At 30.0% G+C, this 10,607-nt stretch overlaps 2 protein-coding genes across 9 annotated transcripts; both read right to left on the bottom strand.

The window, feature by feature from the left end:
• Positions 1 to 85: 85 nt before the first annotated feature.
• LOC107997858 (arylsulfatase B) lies at positions 86 to 4,477 on the bottom strand. Of its 5 annotated transcripts, none has more exons than XM_062075142.1 (9): positions 4,336 to 4,451; positions 3,753 to 4,108; positions 2,914 to 3,073; positions 2,031 to 2,257; positions 1,664 to 1,925; positions 1,427 to 1,584; positions 1,028 to 1,322; positions 628 to 905; positions 86 to 531 (listed from the first exon to the last, which is right to left on the bottom strand). In XM_062075142.1, exons 2-9 carry the CDS (start codon positions 3,897 to 3,899, stop codon positions 373 to 375), a joined length of 1,686 nt encoding a protein of 561 aa, XP_061931126.1. In that variant the 5' UTR covers positions 3,900 to 4,108; positions 4,336 to 4,451; the 3' UTR covers positions 86 to 372. The 5 variants fall into 5 exon arrangements, with proteins under 5 accessions (XP_061931126.1, XP_061931125.1, XP_061931127.1 ...); XM_062075141.1 differs by having other exon boundaries at positions 4,250 to 4,419; XM_062075143.1 differs by having other exon boundaries at positions 4,327 to 4,417.
• Positions 4,478 to 5,032: 555 nt separating this feature from the next.
• Positions 5,033 to 10,449, bottom strand: LOC107997901 (arylsulfatase B-like). 4 transcript variants are annotated; one of them, XM_017056836.2, is made up of 8 exons: positions 10,097 to 10,449; positions 8,700 to 8,859; positions 8,302 to 8,528; positions 7,975 to 8,212; positions 7,719 to 7,876; positions 7,288 to 7,579; positions 6,921 to 7,225; positions 5,033 to 6,277 (listed from the first exon to the last, which is right to left on the bottom strand). In XM_017056836.2, the coding sequence occupies exons 1-8, from the start codon at positions 10,217 to 10,219 to the stop codon at positions 6,041 to 6,043; spliced, it is 1,740 nt and encodes a 579-aa protein (XP_016912325.1). In that variant the 5' UTR covers positions 10,220 to 10,449; the 3' UTR covers positions 5,033 to 6,040. The 4 variants fall into 4 exon arrangements, with proteins under 4 accessions (XP_016912325.1, XP_016912326.1, XP_061931123.1 ...); XM_017056837.3 differs by having other exon boundaries at positions 6,921 to 7,216; XM_062075139.1 differs by having other exon boundaries at positions 7,975 to 8,233; positions 10,097 to 10,423.
• Positions 10,450 to 10,607: the final 158 nt, after the last annotated feature.

The raw sequence follows: 10,607 nt of genomic DNA, 5'->3' as shown, positions 1-10,607 counted from the left end.
CAAATCAGGAGTCTTACGCGCGAGTGGCTTCTCAAACTATTGAAACATCAGGCAAATTAGAAAAATATTTTTCTACTCGGTAGAATTAACTGAAATAACTTGATTCGTATTTTAATTTTCAATCATTCAAAATCATTATAATTACTACTTACAATAATTTTCATTGTACGTTTTTCTTTAGATTATTAAGTTAGATGCAATTAAATGACGATGTGTAAGTATATACAATATGAAGTATTGAAAATTATTGAAAATTATTTGTAAAATATGATAAATGTAATCTTTGCTTCATTGCAAATGAAATAATCATCTTGGCTTAATGTTATTTTAAATAGATTTTTTCCAATAACTTATTTAAGTTAAGTCATTAAATCAATAAAAAATTGGGATTTCATTTGGGGATAATTGTATCCAAGGCATCCATGTCCCATTGAAATTTTCAGGATAAGAACGTGGATCCACGGGAGCGTTCGTTTGATATAATAAAACTTTTTCGTATTCCGCGATAAAATAATTTAATTTCTTGACAATCTGCAAGTGAAGTAAATTTTCTTTTTAACAGCATCAATCAATTTAAATTTAATTTGTGAAAAAAATTTTATCTAATTAATTAACGTTCATACTTACTTCAGGATGTTCGTCGGACAAATCTGTCGTTTCACAAGGATCGTTGTAAATGTCAAATAAACATTTGTCCACACATTTCGGATAACTCGTGAAATTATTACAAACAACCATTGCCTTGTTTCGAAGCTTAATTACGTCCTCGATATTTAACGTGAAATTTGTCGTATGAAAAATTGTAGAACCGACAATTGAATGTAAAACGCTCGATACATTGTACTCGGGATATGACATACTCGTACCGTTATCGCCATAGTAGTCACTATATTGAATATTTTTTCCTGTATAATAAAAAAAATAGAACTAAATCTAATAACAAAATTCACAAACTCGTTCTAATAAAAATATTACGCGACGAGTTCGCGAATTATTAGAAATCTCGTATAGAAATAAATTTAATTACCGTTAATTAATTTGTATTTTCCTATCAACGCGCTAGAAACATCTTTCACTTCGTCGATGTTCAACAACACGTTTCCGCGCTTTGATTCTCTTCCAGAGACAATCGTATCCCATTGATCGACACCGTCCATATTTTCCTCCAGATTCTCCAGATTACCTCCAGCTGCTGAATAAAACGTCGGCAGCCAATCGGTTATGTGCATCAATTCATTGGAAATTCTCGAGGAATTCTGTATTAATCTCGAATAAACGCATGCTACACCACGAATTCCACCCTCGAAAAGTGTAAATTTCAACTGAAAATAAATATTGGATTAAATATTTGTAAATACATTGGAATAAATGTCGAATATCTTGATACGCGACAAAAAACAAAATATCAAATGTATCCCTTCATTACCCCACGCAATGGATAGTTTGACCCATAATTCTCCAATAATCCTTCAGTTTGCGCGCCATTATCAGATATAAAAACGATAATTGAATTTTCCAACATACTCGATTGTTCCAGCGCCTTAATCACTCTGCCAACGGATTCGTCCATCGCGGTAACCACGCCTGAAAATAGAACAAGTTGTGAAAATTGAAACCAGTGATTATCGCATTTATAATTTTAGATTAATTTTCCATTGCGTACCCGCAAATTTTCTCCTATTATAATCTTCGATGTATTCTAAAGTGGCATTCATTTCTTGCTCATCGCGAACTTCCATAACCTCTTTTGCATCGCTAGAATGAGCAGCCAAATGGGATAATTGAAGATAAAGAGGTTTCTCTCGATCATGATTCTTAATTATATTTTCGGCTCTTTCTGTAATAAGATCGGTTGTGTACTCGAAATTGTAATTGACGGAGAAATTCTTTGAATTGTCGTAATGCAAATCGTATCCAGTGTGATTCTGAAAAGAAATATTTCAATCAAAGATTTCGAAAGGTTTAAGATATCTGTTATTGAAGATTCTATACTCATTCTTTTACATTATTTGTTATTTTACGACACTTACATCTTGTTTAATAGTATGATTAAAGTATGAGATGTAACCACTATAATATCCAAAGAACGTGTCGAAACCACGACGAGTTGGTGTGTGATAATCACTATAATAGCCAACGTGCCACTTTCCTACAAGATGCGTGGCGTATCCTAATTTTCGCAAGTATTCAGGTAGAAGAGTGTTGTTTAGAGGTATCGCACGTGGTTCTCCCGCTTTCAGTGGATAACCTTGCATACCTATTATGAAAAAAATGTACAAATATATATTTATTGCTTAAAGAAATTAACACTTAAATGAGATAAATTTATAAAAAAAAAAAAAAGATGATTAAACGATGAGAAAATAATCATTTACGATGAGAAACGTAAAACATACAATAGAAAGAATTTAATTTTATTAGTATACAGTTTTTTTCCTTACAAAATCAAAGTTTAATAAAATATTTTTCGATATTTTTAATATATTTATTACTATATTAATATCCATGCATAATATCCATCGAGTAATAAATTTTTTATAGATCAAAATTTTTCAAACAGAATAAATAATATTTCTTAAATATATAATAATATTTCTTTCGATTTGTTAATTTTATCTCAATCAATGTCTCTGAACAAAGCCTATGTATATATATATATGTATATATATGTATACATTTGATTCAAATAGTATCGAGACTTATAAATCCTCTTCGTTATTTCGACATGGAATACAAATCACTCTATCATCTCGTAACACTTCTTGCAACAAGATGACATTGAGTATTACTCACAATGGACAATAAATTATACTTTGACACAGGTTGCGTCGTATTAACAATTACGCTACTGATAAAAAATACCAAAACGATATATGTTGAATATCGACCGGATACATGGTATTAATAAAGTACCTGTTCGAATAGGATAACGGCCTGTGAGAAAGGCTGTCCTTGATGGCGTGCATATCGGTAGGACGTAATGTCGTTGTAATATAACGCCGTTGTAGGCCAGGGCGTCTATGTTCGGCGTGGGTATTTGATTGGCACCATGAAAACTCACGTCGTTCCACCCCTTGATGAGAAATTCAAGGAATTGAGTGACTACTAAGGTTTGATTTACATATAATTGGTAGGCGGTTATTTAAGGTGGGATAGAAAGTTGCTTCAAGATATTCAAAAATGAATGATATTGAAGTTTCATTTATTATTATTTCTTTGTATCAAGAAATGAAATGGTATAAAACAATTATTTTTCGTATTAAGTTTATTTGCTGTCCGATTTGTATTCATATAACGAATTGCGAGCATGTACTACCTTGCATTGAAATGATAACAAGATAATGAATTTAAAGATGAAGTGATGATCGAATAATGGGAATGATTGTATATTAATTACATTCCGACAGAATAATCTGATATATCTACGATATTGATAATATTTAAATCTTAACAAATTATTCGATTTAGCAAATAAATAAGTATATAATGTATAAATTATATACTTGTATAGTATCACTATTAACTTAATTTATAAAATATGAAGCATTAATTTTCTTCTGGAAACAACTTAATTAAACGATATGTTTACAACGATATGTTTATAACATTTCTGTTATCTAAAACCATAAAATCGTCGCTACTTCTTCCTCGAGATCGCTTCTTAATTGGTCTAGTATGCAGCACACGGCCTATAAAATGGGAATTGCTTCTTCTATCGTCCTTAAAACTTAAGAAAGATTATATTATCTTACAAGATCGTCGGCCATGATCACGATTATATTTGGTCGTTTTACTTTTTCCCATAGTTTTGATTCCTGGTTCCAGACGTATATACATCCTATTAGAAAAATCACAGACGCTATGAGGAGAAAGAAAGTTTTCCTTTTTTCCACTTCCATATATTCAACATGTAAATACTTGTATTTAATATCACAATTATTTCATTCACATCGATTCGATTTTACGGAAACACTTTAATCGAATATCTTTGATCGAATTTTCTTCAAATCGTGTCATTTATTGTTCAAAATATTTATGATTTTCACATCGTATGATCGATAAAAGAGAGATATACACTCTGATTAATTATAAATATTTCAATTTTTCACTGTGAAATTTTTAATAAAAAAAAAAAATGTTAGTAATAATTATAATAATCAGTGATTCATAACACAATTTACTTTATTATTAGATATAGATAAAATTTATATATATATAGGTATTTAAATGCAAATTATGAGAAAATTACACGTAATGATTATTCAAACTTGTATTTCAAAAAAAGTTCCACTCGAAAACACAACGACGTAGAATCGAGAATCTTACATTTATTACCGTGTCTCTATCATGTGCTGTCTTTATATCACTCGCGTGGAAAGTATGGAATGGTACACTCTGACTGTTATCACTAAGCACCTAAGCAAAATAACTTAACGTCAAAGCCTGCATTGCAACTATCGAAAACACATTACACATTCGTCAAGGAGAACTATCTCGTTCCCATTATAGATAACTAGCCAATAATCGTTAGAATATTATCTTTTTCTTTATTCATTGCTATTTTTAAACAAATTTTTTATAAAACAAATTAAATAACAAATTTGTTATTGAAAATATTTTAAAAAGTTATGAAACAAAATAATATATTTTAGAATAATTTAAATAATATTTCAAGTTCATCCAGGTTTAATAATAAATAATTATTGTAATTTGAAATAACTATAAATAATAATCGATAACTTTAAAATCAAAACAAAATATTCCTTGATGATTTTTTCAAACATATAATAAAAATAGGTAACAATAAAAATTTTTCTCTTGTTTTAATGAAAATACATATTTATAGTATTGAAAAATTAGACTAAGAGTATTGAATTGACTCTTTTATAACTAAAAAACTGAAATATTATATATCACTTGATTTTTGTAGAAATATATAACTTAATTTTAATAATCTTTAAAATACTTTTGTAAATATAATAAATATACAAAGTAAAATAAATCTTGTGAATTTTGTGAAATAAATCTTAAATTTTCTGTTTTCTATTTTATTTTTATTAAAAAAAAATATACATATATAGAATTTAGCATAATTGCTAATGATTTATACACAAATTAGATAACATTTATTTAAACTATTGTAACTATTTAAAATTACATGAATATTTAAATCGTTAAAACTTGTTTCATTAACTTTTAACTTGGAAATAAGCAATTTTTTAAGTAGTAAAAGAAATAAAACATGTTATATACATACAGATAAGTATATATATAAATATTTAAAAAATCAACAAAAACAAATATATTTTACAGAAATATAACGAATTTCCTATAAAAGATATAATTATAAAAAGATGTAAGATAATATTGATGTAATGTATTTTTTTTTGCATCATTTTTACTTTACTATTTTAACTTTATAAGATATTTCTTTAACATCATATGCAAGAATTGATGAATGTATAAATTGAAAATAAACATTGTAAATTATGTGTAATCTTCTAAATAACTTAAATTATGGCAGGTATAACAAGTATTTTTCGCTAAAAGATCTTATTCGAGACATATTGAATTACTTAATTACGGAAATGTGAAGTCATTTATTTCAATTTCTGTCTCGTTAAATTTATTTATTATTCGCCAGAATTTATCAGTCAAGCCTAAGATCTGCCAGCCATATTTTTACATTTATTTTTAACATAAACGAATTTACATGATTTATATTTATAGATGAATTTATGCTTATATTAGTAACAATAACAATTGCAACAAATCGATCGTGCCGCCCAATAGAACTGTAAAAGTTATACGTTTTTAATTTTGTATTAGTTCAAGTTTATGATACGAAAACATTTTTTTTACTTCATACGGAGGAAAAAATATTTAAACACTCTAAAAGAGGATTAAAAAAAAAAAATTGGAAGACACTGAAGTATTACTGAAGTTGCTCAAGTTACCCTATCGTATTAAAACATCGTTTGAAATCAAATCGATTAATTTATCGATGCTACTACAACATCCATCCTGAAATATTATACAATCAGATAAAATTGTTCATCAATATCGATATGAATATGATCGAAACATGAATGTAATATGCTAAATTGACGTATATAGTTCCGATATTTTGAACGTATATCGCGGCTTTCGAATTCATCCATGGTTCCCACGTGTTGTTCCTTCTTCTTGGATCGGCCAGCCAATCCACCGGTTTTCTAATTTGTTTCATTAAAACGCGACCATACTGTTCCAGGTAAAGATCCAAATCTCTTGCGATCTGTAGACACAACAATTTGAACGAATATTGCGCAAATGGAACGATATTAAAGAATTAAACATTTATATTATGTATAAATGTTGCGATCAAATACAGACTTGAAATATTCCATTTTTAAACTATATTATATTAATATTAATTTATATGTATATATATTATCTTTTACATAACATTTTAAAATTGTTAAAATTACGAATATTTATTCGAATATTTTTATAACCAGCTCACTTTGAATTATATCTATGTTTGCTCACTTTGAATTATATCTATGTTTGCTTTAGATCGAATAAATGATGATAAAATATTAGCATTTTTATACTAACTTATGTCTGAGTTTACGAATAAGTTTATATATTAATCTGTTATGTGGTATATGATAATCTAATTAACTTGTTAAATTAGGTTAATAAAACTATGCGAAACATGTAATACAAATATCAATTTGTTATTATTTTTAATTCGATATCATTGTCATGTTCTGTACAATAGATGAATTAAAATTCGAGAGCATCAGACGACACGTAGATGCACACGTTGCATCGATTACATCAGAATGTAAACGCGAATAATTTACTTGTTACAAATATGCATATTAATATGATGTTAAATAAGAAATAATTGAAGGACGATTCGTAACACTCACTCTGGCATAAGCTTCCGCGATGTTTTTTGTTTCGCATGGATCGTTCACTATATCGAATAAACATTCCGTCACGTTACAATATGTAAACGAGTGCCTGAAATAATACGACACATTTGGGTGACATTGGACGGTCGCTTCTCGCCTTAATTGTATCATTGTGCTTGGCTGTGTCACCGGGCCGCCCAGATGATAGGTGATACTTTGAGAAACGGCGCTTTTCAACACCACTTCCGTGTACGGCGGTGTCTCTAACGTTCTTCCGGAGTCCCCGTAATATTTGTCGTAATAACCGTTCCCTACGGAACCTTAAAAATTTTGTCTCACTCTTGAAACATTCTTTTCACATGTCGCTTCGACAATTTATTACCTCGCAACAATTTGAACCGGCTGTATATCGCCCCCTCGGTTTTCATAACTTCGTCGATATTTAACAAAAGTTTCTCTCTGCCGTGCCCTTGCCCCTCGCTAAGTACGCGCCATTGATCGATCCCATCGATCTCGCCTAGATCCTTTAGATCTCCACCAGCTGCGGAATAAAGGGTGGGCAACCAATCAGTTATGTGTATCAATTTCTTGAAAACACGGGCCGCTTTCTCCAGTCTCGACGACCATAATGCCGCGACTCCTCTCACCCCTCCTTCGTATAAAGTGTATTTCGTCTGCAATAATAATATTTTAAAATATCCTAAATTTCTTTCATTCGCTATCACTCGACTACTCCGTAAAAAGTAGCAAATCGAGTTTCTTTCAACTTTTCAATAAATAAAAAAGATATATGTAACAGATATGTAATCTTACTCCTCTTAATGGATAGTTCGAGCCGTAATTTCTGTATCTACCGATCGAAGCTGCTCCATTATCGGTGAGAAACAGGATTAGGGAGTCCCTCAGCATTCCTCTCTCGCCTAACGCGTGAACTATACGCCCAACCGATTCGTCTAATTTCGACACCATTTCTAGAAATAACATTGCACACATAACATAACTTTAACTCGAATATAAGTCACTCGAAAATTGTTAAACATCCTTTCGATTATTTTTCTTTTTTCTTTACTGGCATATTTTCGCCGATTTGGCTCGCGAATCTGTATGATCTCGTCGTTGCTCGACTCCTCCGGTTGTTCTATAGGTGCATGAACCGCTAGATGCGAGATCTGAAGGTAAAGAGGTCTAGGAAGCTCGTGATTCTCGATGATTCTGATCGCTTCCTTGGTGAACAAATCTGTCACGTATTCCCGCTTAATTCCATACGCCGGATCATCCCCACGATGCATGTCGTATCCGGTCATGTTCTGTGGGGAAGTGACTGTTTTCTATTCCCCGATGAAATTATTTCTCGCATTCGAAGGAAGAAAAATTAACAATTCAAAGGAAAATTCACCTGATTCGAGTACTCGTAATCGTAATACGTGATGTGGCTGTTGTAAAAGCCAAAGAACGTGTCGAACCCCCTATGCAACGGCGTATACTGGGGCGTGTGGTATCCCATGTGCCATTTCCCAATTAATTTCGTCGTATATCCTAAACCTCGTAAATGCTCAGGCAAAATTTTTATGTGCAATGGAAGACCGCGTGGCTCGCCACCACGAATTCCATCCCCTTGCATCCCTGATAATAAGAAAGAAATAATTCCAAATCATTTTGGAATACTATTCTAATATCGATCTTTGATTGTTATTATTTTTAAGTTATAAATTATCGAACTTTAGATTTTAAATTTTTACTAATAATATATTTAATCTGTTTCAAATGCATACGTATACGTATAACAACATATACCGATACGAATCGGGTAAAGGCCGGTGAAAAAAGCTATCCTAGATGGTGTGCTTGACGGTAGAACGTAGTGCCTGTTTAATATAATTCCATTGTACGCGAGAGCGTCAATGTTGGGAGTTGGTATCTGATTCGATCCGTGAAAACCGACGTCGTTCCACCCCTATCAATCACAATGTAAAATATGTAGATAAAAAAATCCTTTTTTCAAACAAACGTAATCAATTTTAAACAAGATAATTGTTAATTGTCCAATAGAGTATATATCGTATCGAAAGGATCTTTTGACAATATCCTATCGAGACTATATGGTTTTATATATCATTTCTTTTTTCCAAGAAAAAATGAATTTACAGAATATAAAAAACTATTATATTTCTTATACTTGAATGTTAAAGATGATTTATTTTTCAATTTCTTAGAATATGAATATTATCGAATTAGATATATGCGTATGTATGTATTCATATGTAAATGTGTACTAAAACTTCCGCAATTGCTTTTTCCGTGAAAAATAATTTCATTTATCTCTCGATACTTCATCATACCATTTATGAATTATGGATACATTTGAAAAAGCAATTAATATCAATGCAAGTGCAGATTTTTTTTTTTTAAATTTCAAATATATTAAAAAATTATGCTTATAAGTTTCTGGAAAACTTATAACATAACAAACGATTATGCAACAAAATATGATAAGTACAGTATCGCAGACGAATATATCGCGGTGAAGGAAGATTTTTGTTTTGCAGTTATGATGAGTCACAAACACCAGCATCCTTGTTAAACGCGGAGGCGTAGGTAATTTTCGAGCAACACTAATTGTCCTTAACTAAGGACAATTTTAATTCAAACCGCTTTCATACTACAGATTAATCATAGCGAATTAAGCAAAGTAGACAAGTATAAGTAATGTAGAAACGGATCTACTTCGCATAATCATACACAAGTTTCGTAATTTTTTCTTTTGATTTATGTACATTAATTATTAATTCATTTTATATTCTATAATCTATGGATACATTTCTTTAATAATAAAAAAATTTGTTTGTAAGAAAATTTAATTGTTTTTGCCTTTCTCTTCTTTTAAAAAACTTTCATTTTTTTTACACGAATAATAATTTTTATTCGTTTTAAATCCTTCTTTCGTTTTTTTCACACGAACGATAATTTTTATTCGTTTTAAATCCAAAAATTTATTACAATAAATTTATTATAATTATTTTGCGTGAAAAATTTTATGACTTTATTTTACTCTTTACATTGATATTTATCTCTATTTCGTTTATATCGTACACTTTATGGAAAATATACTATTATTTACAATAAAAGTAATTGAAAAAAATATATACATGTAATCAAAATATAAATAAAAATATTATATTATCAAATCTTACCAAATCATCAGCCATGAATACAATAATGTGAGGTGCCGTTTCATATAGACCGAGTACACAACCGATAGTTAATATTAAGGGTAGCAAAGACATAGCCATCGATATTATGAAAAAATGACGCATTTTTGACGAAAATAAAAAAAATGCAATAAAATAAAAAATAAAATAAAAATCCAGTGAAAAATTATATAATTTGTAACGCAAGAAGGACACGATTTTTTTAACAATTCAAAACACAATTTACTAAAATAAGTGATCAGAACATCATACGCGATGTTTATGTAAGAACTCCTGCGAGACACAAAAGAATGAGGAACAGAAATAAACACGTTTATATAGTCCACCCACGAAGAAGCATGTCATGGAAGCATGAATGAACCATATGAAAGGGAAGGGAAAATACACTAATAATTATGGTAATAAAGATACATCTTTTAAATGGGTTGCTTATCGTCTTACGTGTTATATTTCCGTACTTATGTAATTACTTATTTGCGTACGAGACATTTTG

The sequence above is a fragment of the Apis cerana genome, linkage group LG5, assembly GCF_029169275.1.
Source record: "Apis cerana isolate GH-2021 linkage group LG5, AcerK_1.0, whole genome shotgun sequence".
Taxonomy (NCBI): Eukaryota; Metazoa; Arthropoda; class Insecta; order Hymenoptera; family Apidae; genus Apis; species Apis cerana.
The sequence above is the reverse complement of the archived record's forward strand: the minus strand, read 5'-3'. Positions and strand labels throughout refer to the sequence as shown.

Coding starts and splice junctions, on each gene's coding strand:
- LOC107997858 (XM_017056758.3), bottom strand. CDS start 3,899: ATGGAAGTGGAAAAAAGGAAAACTTTCTTTCTCCTCATAGCGTCTGTG. Junction 1,926..2,030: donor ATCATACTATTAAACAAGAT/GTAAGTGTCGTA, acceptor ATTTCTTTTCAG/AATCACACTGGATACGATTT. Junction 532..627: donor TGTCCGACGAACATCCTGAA/GTAAGTATGAAC, acceptor CTTCACTTGCAG/ATTGTCAAGAAATTAAATTA.
- LOC107997901 (XM_062075139.1), bottom strand. CDS start 10,219: ATGCGTCATTTTTTCATAATATCGATGGCTATGTCTTTGCTACCCTTA. Junction 8,234..8,301: donor ATTACGAGTACTCGAATCAG/GTGAATTTTCCT, acceptor ATCGGGGAATAG/AAAACAGTCACTTCCCCACA. Junction 7,580..7,718: donor CGAACTATCCATTAAGAGGA/GTAAGATTACAT, acceptor TTATTATTGCAG/ACGAAATACACTTTATACGA.